Source organism: Gobio gobio (genome assembly GCF_949357685.1).
Source record: "Gobio gobio genome assembly, chromosome: 4".
Lineage (NCBI taxonomy): Eukaryota > Metazoa > Chordata > Actinopteri > Cypriniformes > Gobionidae > Gobio > Gobio gobio.
The window spans coordinates 65,516,278-65,531,033 of NC_137100.1; the positions used below are offsets into that span (position 1 = coordinate 65,516,278).

Genomic DNA, 14,756 nt, shown 5'->3' on the forward strand with positions numbered 1-14,756 from the left:
TCACACTTGCGAGTCCTTCACACTTTCATGCTAGAGAGCATCTTTCACACAATGCTCAGCAACACTACTGGCTGTGCAATGATAACGCTCATGCACACACATAAAACATGACAACCGCTGATTAGACAAACAAACACATTTAAAACTGTAGAAACACAGCCCGCTCTTCTGTCTGTCTGCAAAGCAATTACTCAAAGTAAAACTTCAGTCTGTCTATCGATGCCTATCCATCTCACATTCAAACTGAAAATCACTGCTCAACAAGCAAAGAACAAATATATGCTAGAGGATAGATCCTCTCTGAACCCTCTCCCTCTTGCTCTCTCGCCATGCATACATATAAATACATATACAGTATATTGCATGTCCTTGAACGTACACCCACAACATCCTGTTTAAAGTGGAATATAAGGGATCGTTCATGGCTATAGTGGCTCAGAAGAACAAACACTGGTCTTGAGGATCAATAATGAACCCTGTTCTGTCCCTTCTTCTCAGATATACCACGTTGGATAGTGAACAGGGTTTTTTTTATCTGCCACAAATATATATGTTCTCTAGTTACAGCTTGGGTTTAATGCTGATCTATGTTTGTTTCCACCAGCTGTTTTATCATCCTCCAGGTAAAAATTGCAAGTCTGAAAATTTATAAAAGCATAACATCTCACCAGCTGTACGATTTATGGTCTCATTCATGTCCATAGCACAAACGGAGAGGGACAAGCTGTGACTGAAGTGTGTGGAAGAGCTATGAGCAATAACAATAGTGATGCTTGCCTTGGGAGGAGGTCTATAATATCACAGTCTCAAGCCCTTTACTGGAGAAAATATAAAACAATATAAAACAAAGTTAAGGTTTTTAAGAGCCTTACAAAACAAACAGGCAATTTAAATGTGTTGCCTGAAAAATTGTCACCATACACGAAAACATTTGAATGACCATCAAAGGAGAAAATGGTGTAGTTACAACATCTACCAGCAGGGTAAACTGCACCAACCGGTGGTGCATTTCCAAAAAGTATCGTTAGCCAATCGTTATCGTTAGTTGGCTTCATTGTTGGCTTTCTGGAAACATACCTCTGAGTGTGCATTGTGACTCATTGTTTTTGTTTATTTGTCTTTTTATTTATTTAATTAATTATTTATTTGGTTGGTTGGTTGGTTGGTTGGTTAGGTGGTGGGTTGGCTGGTTGGTTAGTGGATTGGTGGGTTGGTTGTTTGGTTGGTGGGTGGGTGGCAGGTTGGTTCGTTGGTGGGTTGGCTGGCAGTTTGGTTGGTGGATTGGTGGGTTGGCTGTTTGGTTGGTGGTTTGGCTGGCAGGTTGGCTGGTTGGTTGGCTGGCAGGTTGGTTGGTGGGTCGGCTGACAGGTTGGTTGGTGGGTTGGCAGGTTGGTTGGTGGGCGGCTGGCAGGTTGGTTGGTGGGTTGGCAGGTTGGTTGGCGGGTTGGCTGGCAGGTGGGTTGGCTGGTTGGTTGGTTGGCTGGTTGGTTGGCGGGTTGGCTGGCAGGTTGGTTGGTGGGTTGGCAGGTTGGTTGGCGGGTTGGCTGGCAGGTGGGTTGGCTGGTTGGTTGGTGGATTGGTGGGTTGGCTGGTGGGTTGGTTGGTTGGTTGGTTGATGGGTTGGCTAGTTGGTTGACGGGTTGGTTGGTTGGATAGTTGGTTGACTGGTTGGTTGGTTGGTTGGTTGGTTGGGTGGCTGGTTGGTTAGTTGGTTGACTGGTTGATTGGTTTGTTGGCTGGTTGATTGGCTGGTTGTTTGGTTGGCTGGTTGATTGGCTGGTTGGTTGGGTGGCTGGTTGGTTAGTTGGTTGACTGGTTGATTGGTTTGTTGGCTGGTTGATTGGCTGGTTGTTTGGTTGGCTAGTTGATTGGCTGGTTGGTTGGTAGTTGGTGGATTGGTGGGTTGGTTGGTTGGCTGGTTGGTTGGTGGATTGGTGGGTTGGTTGGTTGGTTGGTGGATTGGTTGGTTGGTTGGTGGGTTGGTTGGATGGTTGGTGGGTTGGCTGGCAGGTTGGTTGGTGGGTTGGCTGGCAGGTTGGTTGGTTGGTTGGTTGGTTGGTAAGTTGGTGGGTTGGTTGGTTGGTTGGTTGGTTGTTGGATTGGTGGGTTGGCTGGTTGGTTGGTTGGTCGGTCGGTTGGTTGGTATATTGGTTGGTTGGTTGGTTGGTTGGTGGGTGGCTGGTTGGTTGGTTGGTGTTTTGGCTGGCAGGTTGGTTGGTTGGTGGGTTGGCTGGCAGGTTGGTTGGTGGGTTGGCTGTTGGGTTGGTTGGCGGGTTGGCTAGCAGGTTGGCTGGTGGGTTGTTGGGTTGGTTGGTTGCTTGGTTGCTTGGTTGGTGGGTTGGTTGGTTGGTGGGTTGGCTGGTTGGTTGGTTGGTGGGTTGGCTGGCTGGCTGGCTGGCTGGCTGGCTGGCTGGTTGGTTGGTGGGTTGGTTGGTTGGTGGGTTGGTTAGTTGGTTAGTTGGTTGACTGGTTGATTGGTTTGTTGGCTGGTTGATTGGCTGGTTGCTTGGTTGGTTGGCTGGTTGATTGGCTGGCTGGCTGGTTGGTTGGTTGGTTGGTTGGATGGCTGGTTGGTTGGATTGATGGTTGGTTTGTTGATTAGTTGGTTGACTGGTTGGTTGGTTGATTGGCTGGTTGTTTGGTTGGTTGGTTGGTTGGTTAGCTGGTTGATTGGTTGGTTGGTTAGCTGGTTGATTGGCTGGTTGGTTGGTTGGTTGGTTGGTTGGTTGGTTGATTGGCTGGTTGTTTGGTTGGTTGGTTGGTTGGTTAGCTGGTTGATTGGCTGGTTGGTTGGTTTGTTGGCTAGTTGGTTGACCGGGCATGTTTAAAGCTTAAATCGGTGCGTTACGTTTTGCTACGGTTTCCGGTTGAACGTCATGTTTCCTGGAAACGGTGTGCAGCGGGTTTGAGATGCGTTTTCTCTCGTTTGGTGGGTGTGTCGAATATGTCAGCCCGATCAGCAGCAACATGTATATAAACCACGCGGTATTAAAGAGACAGTTCGCAAAATGGGTCCAAGTGAAGTTGTTTACAAATTTGTCCGCTGCAGCTCGGTACACGCAACAATTGACGATATTAGAATACGTAATTGTCGTAAGAGTTTTATAGTAAAACTATATAGCATATAAACATGATGACATAGTTTATATTTTTGGCTTCATTGCAAGGCAAGTTTATTTATATAGCCTACCCAATGTCATACACAATGGTAATTAAGTGCTTTACATAAAAATGAGAAAGAAAATACAAGGTATTAAAAAGTAAGAACTAGAAAGAAAATGATTTAAATTATAATTGATTACCAGGAGATAAAAAGTTAATGGAATGGGGATGTTCTCTTTTATTCTGGACGGCAAGGGCAGTGATTGCATGTATTTTGCAGTATTAAACACGTATTTATATCAATTTCATCAGTCTCAGAGAATCCTTCTCAGCTGCCATAGTTGCAACTCTTGCGTCATCAGAACAGGGGGTTCAACGCAGCATTGTTTCCTTTAAACGACTGTTTCTCAAATCCATAATGTCGCAAATTTGTCGTTCAACCACGTTGGTAATGATATCATGCAGATGGTGGAAAAATACCTTTATTTTAATGAATTCATTTAAGATCGAATTCATGCTAAAAAAAATCATTTTTTGCTATAACTTAAAGACATGGCATCTGAGGAGTAATTGTCAGTTATTTTGCTTTATTTCCAGATTCAATTATAGGCTTGTGCTCACGTACTAGAGCACGTACACACATGCACACTCTTCAAAAATGCTGCTTTAAATCTCTTGACAAACTAAACGACGCAAATTACATTTGTATGAATTCTAAATAAAAGATATAGATTGTTCTGAATGTCAGCTTGCTTATTTTGCTCAAGATATTGATTTATTAAGTCCACATGTCATGCAAACAAGAAACTCTCTTCTAATCTCAGGTTGAGAGCTGTCGCTCCAACCTCTCAACTCAGCGATGCTGTTTGTGAATTTATGTTGGTACTATGTTTTCGGGAAACACAGACTCGTTGAACTGTGTGGATAATGTCGGAACTTGCGACCATAGTTGACTAACAATGCTTTCGGTTGGTTGGGTATTTAAAGGTCAAATTAAAACCATACACTCTAAAAAATGATGGGTTAAAATTAACCCAAGTTGGGTTGAAAATGGGCTAACCCAGCTAAAAACTACTCTTACAACCAGACATTAATTCTTATATGAAAAATTATCATTTAATGGAATTAAAGGACATTAAGGTCATTCAAGTTATTGAAAGGAGAGTGTGAGAGAAGTCTGTATAGAGCTTGTCCTTTTTATGAAGGTTAAAATCACCCTGTGACTAATTTATTGTGTATAATTTCCAATCAAGCTAGAATTTTGTCAAATTATGGTTTAGTTTTGAATATTTAGGGGTATTTAAAAATTTTAGCTATGATATTAGTTTTAGCAGCACAAAAAAATGGCTTAGGCTCATTGGAAAAACATCCCTGTGGCAACATTTCTGCATTTACACCACTTGCTGGAAATTTTGCAACACTTTCAAAGTGAAATGTTCAGTGAGTGGCGGTAAAAGCATGTTCAGTTTTATCCAAAACAGATGAACGTGAATCTGGCAATATGGCTTTTTGTTTCATATTGAGGCAGTTTGGAGTGTAATACTGTACCAGGTGAGCTTCAGAGCAAGTTTACTACATCAGAAAAGACACACACAGAGCTGGTTATGTGATGCAAACCTCAAAGTGTATAAGTTTACAAAACATGCACTGGGATAAAAGCATTTAGAGCTCATAACATAGTATTGTGCATGAAAATAAGTCTTTATTAATCAATAATCTGCCAGTGTAATCATAATTTATGTGAAAATGATTAAAAGTTGTTGGTGTTTTACTGTCACCATGCAAAGTTCATATGTATAGGTAACATTTTGGGGGGGGAGTTGTGCAAAAATGTACTGTAGGTAGAGGCAAGTTTTTCCATTGAGCCTGTGTTGAGTGGAAATCTTCATGACTTTAAGAAAATACTGCCTACCTTTACAAAACAGCATGCAAGGTTGTGTGTATATGCCGTGTGCTGCAAGAATAGGCAGCACACTGGGTTTTGAACACAGTTGTAGTTTATAGGGTAGACGTTGGTATTAAATTCACCATTGTGCAATGAAGCAGTCTGAACGTGATGTCAGTGTGAACAGTGATGTGCGTCTCTTCTGAGGTGCTGCTTTGTGCATCGTCATAAATTCTCAGCGGCCCGTTTTGAAAGCCGGTGATAGATGACTGCGACTGCAGGACTCTGATGCTACACACTGAGCTAATCATCTCTACCAGGAGTTGTTTGTCTCTCAGCCCTGATAAAATAACAACGGGAAGTGACTGATTTTTCCCCCTCTCCATTTGTGTGGACACGGTGAGCTGCTTTGCATAGGTCTTTGTTCCAGCCAAATCAATTTCCAGTTTGGCTTCACTTAGTCAAACTGCTGCATTAATTCATGAACCTCAGTTTTAACATTTACTAGTGGACATTTAACCTAGAGTTGCTTTGATATCATAGAAATACTATTATAGTTTTTGTTTATATTTTGAATATTATTTATCTTTTCACAGTTTGAGTAATTTATTAGGGCCCGATCACCGATGGTGTGAGGACCCTATTGGAATTGCTCAGTCTATTATTCTTCTTCTCCGAAATGAATCAAATTTTTGAGGGCCTAAACATGCTCGAAAACTCATGAAACTTTGCACACGCATCATAGGTGGTGAACATTTACAACTGATATGGGTTTCAGAATTAGGTGTGGCAAAATGGCAAAAAAAATTAATTAAGTGCTGTTCACACTACGTTTAACGTGCAAGTATGAAATTCGGTAGACGCATGTAACAGCTCAATACCTACAAAAAAGTCCCTGGGAGCAAAATCCGAAACCCAACAGGAAGTGAGATACTGTCCATTTTCTTTGTAAATTTCCAGATGTTGTACTTTAACAAACTCCTCCTAGAGATTTAATCAGATCAACACCATATTTGGTCAGTCTAATCTAAAGGCCTTGGCGAAGTTAAATTGCGAAGATCTTGAGTTTTCGCTGAAGAGCGTGTCCGTGGCGACCTCACAAAGCTCAATATTTCGCCATGACACAAGAAGCTGTTGGAAGTCAATGTCTAATCTGCCTCAAACTTCACATGTTAGCTAAGAGTCCTAGCCTGAAGACATCAACATGCCAATACTCGGTTATAGTCAAAAGGCCACCTGCTGGCAGCAGGAAGTGTGGCACATCGAAGTAACTGCCATATTTCTCCTATATTTTCCCACTTAAATGCATGTTGCCCACTATTTGCTGTTTTTCTGAGGCCACCGGATGGCGGTGACCTCGGGTGCGAGGGCCCTTTCATCGCTGCTTGCAGCTTTAATTGTTTGTATTTATTAGTTTTAGTTTGTTTATTTAGTTTTAGTTATTTTAATATGATCATCTTAAACTATACAAAAGTGAGAAATGTTGAAACTAGATAAAATCAAACCTGTTACCCATTCTGCTGCAGATTGTACTTTAATTTGAATCATAATTGTACAAAATTGTAAGATTCATTCAGACATGTTTGTTATTATGTCTGGCTGTGAGAATAATTTGGCTCTAATAAGCCACTAAATCATTGCTCTTTTTATGTTTTCGCTCATTTTTGCAGATTTCTGTCAAGCATTTGTGGTTCTAGGACCTTGTTTTACAGAATTCCACATAGCCTTGTCATTTTTTCAAGTCTTTGTCGACTGTGGCTTTTGATTTGGAAGTATTCAAGCGAGTTTGCTGTAAATGTTTGTCTTGTTACATCTACGACTTTTATTGCATACTTTAACATAGTTGAACTATGCAGTATGGTTGTTATTTACTGTGTAGAACAATCACACACATGTTTCACACAAACATATTCTGCTGAAAAGAAATATAAAAAACTCACTCATTAAAGTAGGTGGAATGTGCCTTAAGATTTACAAAGACATTGAATTATGACTCAAGAGATACATCAAGAACATCTCCACTGGCTAGAGTGATCTTTGTTTATCCACATATTTCAGTGTGTTGGACCTCATGCATTATTGATGTATAAAATGACTGGTGTGGATGAATGTGGTTACCTTTGCTGCGGCGACGGCCCCTGTGCTCCGTGTAGAACTTGAGTTGAGTGTCATCATCCATTTCTGATCCAGAATCTCCATGGCGGACAAACATGCCTCCAGCTTCACACAAAAACACAGAGAGAACTATGTCATCTCACAGATACTAATATTTCTTGATGCAAACAAGTGTTGCGTAGTTAGATTCATACTTTGACAAAGACTAATGTCACCTTGGATTTCAACATTTAATGAGCCTAATAAAACCAAACTATTCTTCATGATTCGCCTGTGCTTAATGAATGTCGTGACATCCATAAAGCAATGTGATGTGTCAGTATATGTCGGGCCGCCCTCTCGCCACTCTGAGCCTCACTAAAAGCTCAGCGCTCCATAGAGACGCCATCTGGACTCTTATAGCCATAGACATTCAATTTCAGGCACTCAATACACGTGTAACACTTCCCATTCAACAACAGAGGAGACCATTTGCTGAAGTCAACCTGACTTGTGTTTAGGGTCTCGTGGTCAGTGATGCCTGTTTTAATTAGTGATCAGAGTGAGCGAGATCTTATATGGTCAGTTGGGCTGCGTTCACACTGCAGGGCTTAATGCTCAATTCCGATTTTTTGAAAAAATTTGATTTTTTTGCAAGGCCGTTCACATTTCCAATTAAATGCGACCTTTTGTGATCTCCTGTGTGAACGTGAAATGACCCAGAAGTGACCCGCATGCGCAGAAGAGTACTCAACGGTCAACGACGTCACTTGTTGTTTACGGAAGTAGCCAAATATGGGTGTCAGCATTGGAGTTCGTTTAGCTTTATTAAAGTTATTTTCGCAACGGAGCCAGCACCATTACAACCTTCTCATGTTAAGAAGAAAATTAAAAAAGAGGAGGAGAGCAAGGTTTTTGTTTAAAGGCTTTTTATTTTTCGCTGGCATTGGAGCCAGGATCGTCTGTAACCACGCTCGGCCATTTCGCTGGAAATGTTTTCAAAAACCGCCCAGTTCCGATAAGAGCCCTCGAGTTTGGCCTGAATAGAGCTGTCCCCCCAAATATTAATTAACTCCGAAATCTCGCTTCCCTTCCACTGACTGGTCTCCGCATCGTCCACCATAGTTGTTTATCTTCTCATTCCCGCCTACTTCAACGTACAATGATGACGTTTGTCGCGTATCAACGACGTGCGGGTCGGATACATGTGACCTGGCAGTTCAGACTGAAGACGCATTTCAAAAGATCGGATATGTATCGGATTTGGACCACATACCCAAGTGGCCTGGGTCGCATTTGAAAAGATCGGATCTGTGTCGTTCAGACTGTCATGAAAAGATCAGATACAGGTCGCATAAGGGCAAAAAAATCGGAATTGGGTCGTTTCAGCCTGCAGTGTGAACGCAGCCTTGGTTGGTCAGTGGAATGATACGATACATGTGTAATAAAAAAGGATCCATGGTTTGTGATTGAAATGGGATATTGTGAGAAAAGAAACAATATATATTAAAGTCAGCATGGTATGACAATTCACCCTAAGTATTTTGTAAATACATGTTATAGATCCAACGCTATCTCAGAACCAATTTGTACGTATTTGTAAGAAGTGGCTAATTTGTTCGAATTTGTACGACCTCACAAAATTCATATGATTTGTCTATACTGCAGTGTTGGGTAGGTTTAGGGGCAGGGTTTGAGGAAGGTAATTTACACGAAATGATACGAATTGACCAACTCGTCAATTGTATGAGTAAGGTCATACAAATCTGTACGAATTACCCGTACAAATAGCCGAATAATTTAACATAAATGTCATAATGGGAACTTCCACTGAAACAACAGACTTCTCTCTGTTTGCAGGACTTCTTAAATCCCGCCCCAGCAAGCCACGCCTACAACCAACCGCCAACCACACTACGAGTTTCAGTGTTTAAAATAAATCACACATTTATTTCAGGTAAGCTGCTGATGTAGGAATTACACTGTAGGATCCTCAGTAGGTTTTGGAACAGAGCATTAAAAAAAAAGTAATAAATCATACATAGTCAAAATAGTCTGCACGGTTTGTTTTTCAAAAGCATTGTTAATCATCTATGGTTGCAAGTTCCGTCGTTATCAACATAGTTCAATGAGTCTGTGTTTCCCGAAACCATAGTTCCAACAAACATTCTCAAACAGCATCGCAGAGTTGAGAGGTTGGAACGACAGATCTTGACCTGTTAGTTTCTTGTTTGCATGACATGCATAACATTTAACCCAACCGCTGGGTTAAAACAACCCAATTGCTGGGATAGTCCATTTTCAACCCAACTTGGGTTATTTTTAACCCAGCATTTTTAGAATGTATGCTTTAGGGAAACAGTCGTGACTAGCTAGTTGATTTCTTCAGCGATTCATCTTACTACGGTAGTTTAGCAGCAAGTTATTTCACTGTACAAGAAACGCACATCAACCAACCAGCCAACAAGCCAACCAAACAACCAACCAACCAACCAGCCAGCCAGGCCGCCAGCCAACTAACTAGTCTACAAACCAACAAACCAACCAGCCAGCCTACAAACCAACCAACCAGGCAGCCAGCCAACCAGCCAGCCAGCCAACCAAGAAAATAACCAACCAACCAACCAACCAGCCAACCAACCAACCAACCAAACAGTCAAACAACCAACCAGCCAGCCAACCAGCCTACAAACCAACCTACCAACCAGCCAACCAGCCAACCAACCAACCAACCAAACAACCAGCCAACCAACCAAACAGTCAAACAACCAACCAACCAGCCTACAAACCAACCTACCAACCAGCCAACCAACCAACCAACCAACCAACCAACCAACCAACCAACCAACCAACCAGCCAACCAACCAAACAGTCAAACAACCAACCAACCAGCCAACCAGCCTACAAACCAACCTACCAACCAGCCAACCAACCAAACAGTCAAACAACCAACCAACCAACCAACCAAACAACCAGCCAACCAACCAACCAACCAACCAACCAAACAGTCAAACAACCAACCAGCCTACAAACCAACCTACCAACCAGCCAACCAGCCAATCAACCAACCAAACAACCAGCCAACCAACCAAACAGTCAAACAACCAACCAACCAGCCTACAAACCAACCTACCAACCAGCCAACCAACCAACCAACCAACCAACCAACCAGCCAACCAACCAAACAGTCAAACAACCAACCAACCAGCCAACCAGCCTACAAACCAACCAACCAACCAGCCAACCAACCAAACAGTCAAACAACCAACCAGCCAGCCAACCAGCCTACAAACCAACCTACCAACCAGCCAACCAACCAACCAACCAACCAACCAACCAACCAACCAACCAACCAACCAGCCAACCAACCAAACAGTCAAACAACCAACCAACCAGCCTACAAACCAACCTACCAACCAGCCAACCAACCAACCAACCAACCAAAGAACCTGTCAACCAACCAACCAACCAACCACCAACCAGCCAATCAACCAACCAACCAACCAACCAGCCAACCAAGCAACCAGCCAATTAACCAACCAACCAAGCAACCAGCCAATCAACCAACCAACCAGCCAACCAACCAACCAACCAACCAACCAGCCAATCAACCAACCAACCAACCAACCAATCAACCAACCAACCAACCAACCAACCAACCAACCAACCAACCAACCAACCAACCAACCAACCAACCAACCAACCAACCAACCAACCAGCCAACCAACCAACCAACCAGCCAATCAACCAACCAACCAGCCAACCAACCAGCCAATCAACCAACCAACCAACCAGCCAACCAACCAGCCAATCAACCAACCAGCCAACCAACTAACCAACCAGCCAACCAACCTACCAACCAACCAACCAACCAACCAACCAACCAACCAGCCAGCCAGCCAGCCAGCCAGCCAACCAACCAACCAGCCAACTAGTTGATTTCTTCAGTGATGTGTTGTACTACGGTAGTTAAGCAGTGAGTAAAGTCGTTGTACGGGAAACGCACCCCTGTCCAAGACTGCTGCTTTGTCCAGAGAAAAAGAAAAGATGGTATCTTCCCCATGGCTGCTGTGTGTCATTGACAAACCAGGTGATTTTCTTCATAACCAATAAAACAGATTTTTTTATTGTCAAATAATAACATGGAGGAGAACAACCTTCAAAATGTCTGCCCACCAACTGCACTTGTAGCATTTGCAGTAGGCAGAGTTCTGCTCATGGTTTTTCTATTTTAAAGTGAAACACCTGTTTATTGTGTTAATATTGTTAGTTAATTAACTTACTTTATCAGCTACCACTTACACTACTGTTCAGTAGTGTGGGTTGGTAAGATTTGTTCATGTTTTCTAAATATTATTATTAAATCAAAAGTACAATAAAAACAGTGACATATTCTTGCAATTTAAAATAAGGGTTTTCTAAGTGAATATATAGTAAAGTGTAATTTATTCCGGTGATCAAAGCTGAATTTATCATCATTACTCCAGTCTTCAGTGTCACATGATCCTCCAGAAAACATTCTAATATGATTTGATGCTCAACAAACAGTTTGATTATTATCAGTGTTGAAAACAGCTGTGATGCTTCATATTTTTTAGAAAACCATGATACATTTTATTTTTCAGGATTATTTGATTACTTGAAAAATAAATATTTCGTAAAATTATAAATGTCTGTACTGCCATATTTAATTAATCTAATGCGTCCTTGCTTAATAAAAATATACATTTTGAACGAAAATATAAATTTTGTACTGACCCCAAACTTGCTGTATTTTTTTATGATCTACACTGCCTTCAGCGTGTAAAGGAAATGTAGTATCTACAGTAAATATGTTCGCTAAATGACAGTAAAACTGGTGAAATAAAAGAGTCCCCAAACACACTCACATGTTGAGAAAGAAAGAGCTGGAGCGCTAAACCCAATTACCAGAACAATCCATCCTGATCTCAGACAGGAGAACGACTAGTTTAGTTGTGCATTAGGAAATCAAAGCTGAATGCCAAGTCATAAAAGAGGAAGAAAACGGAAACGATGAAATAGACATGAAGATGAAAAGAGAAGAATGGATGCATAAGAAAGGGCACTTCATGAGAGGTTAATGTAAATGAAGAGAGAGAGATTACAGATCAGCCGCGTCTGTTCCCTTTCACAACTCAACAAGCGGGTTTTCTTGTTTGTTCAGCAAACAAATTCTGTTTAGGGAAACTAAATTAGCATGTGTGATGAAACGAGGGAGAAATTGCTCCTGAAGTTCCCTTTTCGCAGGTTTTCTTTCAAGGCCTGTAGGATTATTGAGCGTCTGGAATTAAAAGTGGCTCTGCTTGATTGCACTGCATGCTGGGAGCGCACACTTCACAGAGCTTTATGGAGTGCAGGGCACTGGAGAGGCGTTCTCCTAACCACAGTATAGAGCAATCACAGAACACGTCAAACGGATGATGAAGAGCGCAGCTCAGAGAGCCACTGCAGGACTTCACCAACCCGTTCGCAAAACACAATCTCAACGGTTGAAACAGGACAATCCACACGCAGACATACTCCAAATAATACACTGTACATCTATCAATGTACAGCATTTAAATCTCAGTGAAATGCACTGATGGGATTTTGACAGAAACTAAGGTTGCATGGGATTTCAGGCGGCTGAATCTCCAGGTCATATTCCATATTATTCCACATATTTTAACCCCAAAACTAAAAGAAAGACAATGGAGCCTCTTTGAGACTAATTAAGACAGTGAACATCTTCTGCTTGGTGACATTATGTTTCCTAACAGCTCATTACTGTAATACTGTAACTGTAAAATACACTGGGAAAGTGCAATTGTATGAACACAGAACAAATGGTAACATTTAAATCGAATGGTTTTATTCCAATCAAAATATTATTTAAAATCCCTAAATCAAACTAAATATGTCAAATTATGCAAATAAAACACATTTTATGAGCTAAATCAGGTAGAAACAGCTCTTTAAGGTATCAATTTCAGTTTACCACTTTTTACAGTGTAGCAATTAATTAAATTTAATTTCTGTATTTATTGTTTGTTTGTCTGTTTGTTTGTAGGTAACCAGTGACAACTGATTGTAATATAAAAATGTAACAATGCAATAAAAATAAAAAATCAATTGTCGTATGTAACATAATACAAGTTTATTGGTAACACTTTAATTTAAGGTGACAGTAGCCGCGTTTCCATTTCCCTTCAAATTGAAATTGCGGATTGAAAATACGCCCAATGGAAACGCGTCAATTGCGCAAAAACTCCCATATAACCGCAAAAAAGTTTTTACGCTTGCTTGATGTGGTTTTTCAGGCAATTCGAATTAGGAAATTCTCGCAAAACTGCAATGGAAACAGTTTTTTTCGCATTGACAGGTCACCTGATACAGTCACGCATTGCTCCCACATATGGCCTGCATATTATTTTTTTCCACTCAAGTATGTCGTAATTAAAACAACATATATTTTCTCCTACTAAGGAGAGGGGCGTAGCTTTAACCTAGTAATGACAGACCCCGGTGCAGCCACAAATATCATAACTATCTATAGGCCTACTCACTATAATTAAGACATATATTCAAGATATGTATTAAAACAGAAAGACGCTATAGTTTCTGCCTTACTCAAAGGCTGCGGAAACAGGCCAGTTACGCACGTCAATCCATTCCCAATGATCTTGGTTTGCTTCTTATTTATTTAATATACAGGCAATTAGTTGATTAAACATTGATCAAAATTAAAATTAAAAAAAATAATTTTAAAGACTTTCTAGAAAACAAAATTCAATGAAATGCTCAAAATCCATGTCCCCAGACATATGCGCATCCGATTATGTGCCTTACTCATGCTGCTCACTTTTCTTAATCAACATATGAAATAAAAAAATATATAATATTTAAACATACCCTAACTATGAAACTAAATAGGCTACGTTTTCTTTAGCTAACCCTCTGTCCGACGAAGTCGTCGGCGCCTTCGGAAGGATTTTTTTCTTTATGACAGCGGAAACAACTCACAATACTCCGTCATTTTTAGCCATGATAAGTGCAAGACATAATTATACACAGTAAACTGTCTACTTTTATTTGTGTACACTCACAATAACAGCAAAGGTCGTGGACTTGAAAATGGGGTTGAAAATGGACTAACCCAGCAATTGGGTTGTTTTAACCCAGCGATTGGGTTGTTTTAAGGAAACATTTAAGCCAACCACTGGGATAAAACAACCAAATTGCTGGGTTAGTCCATTTTCAACCCAACTTGGGTTATTTTTAACCCAGCATTTTTTAGAGTGTATGGTTTGGGGAAACAGTCGTGACTAGCTAGTTGATTTCTTCAGCGATGCGTCTTACTACGGTAATTTAGCAACTAGTTATTTCGCTGTACGAGAAACGCACATCAACAAACCAGCCAGCTAACAAACCAACAGGCCAACCAAAAAACCAGCCAACCAGCCAGCCAGCTAGCCAGCCAACCACCCAACCAGCCTACAAACCAACCAAACAACCAACCAGGCAGCCAACCAACCAGCCAACCAACCAACCAGCCAGCCAGCTAGCCAGCCAACCAGCCAAACACCCAACCAGCCTACAAACCAACCAACCAACCAACCAACCAACCAGGCAGCCAGCCAACCAACCAGCCAACCAACCAACCAACCAACCAACC

General features: G+C 41.3%; 1 protein-coding gene across 1 annotated transcript in view; it reads right to left on the bottom strand.

Annotated features, from left to right (window-relative positions):
• Positions 1-14,756, bottom strand: part of astn2 (astrotactin 2) — a 512,045-nt gene that overhangs the window by 376,767 nt on the left and 120,522 nt on the right. The window contains exon 4 of the mRNA XM_079815958.1: positions 7,106-7,207. Within this exon, the coding sequence (XP_079672084.1) occupies positions 7,106-7,207 (102 nt within the window). The remainder of the gene's footprint in view (positions 1-7,105; positions 7,208-14,756) is intronic.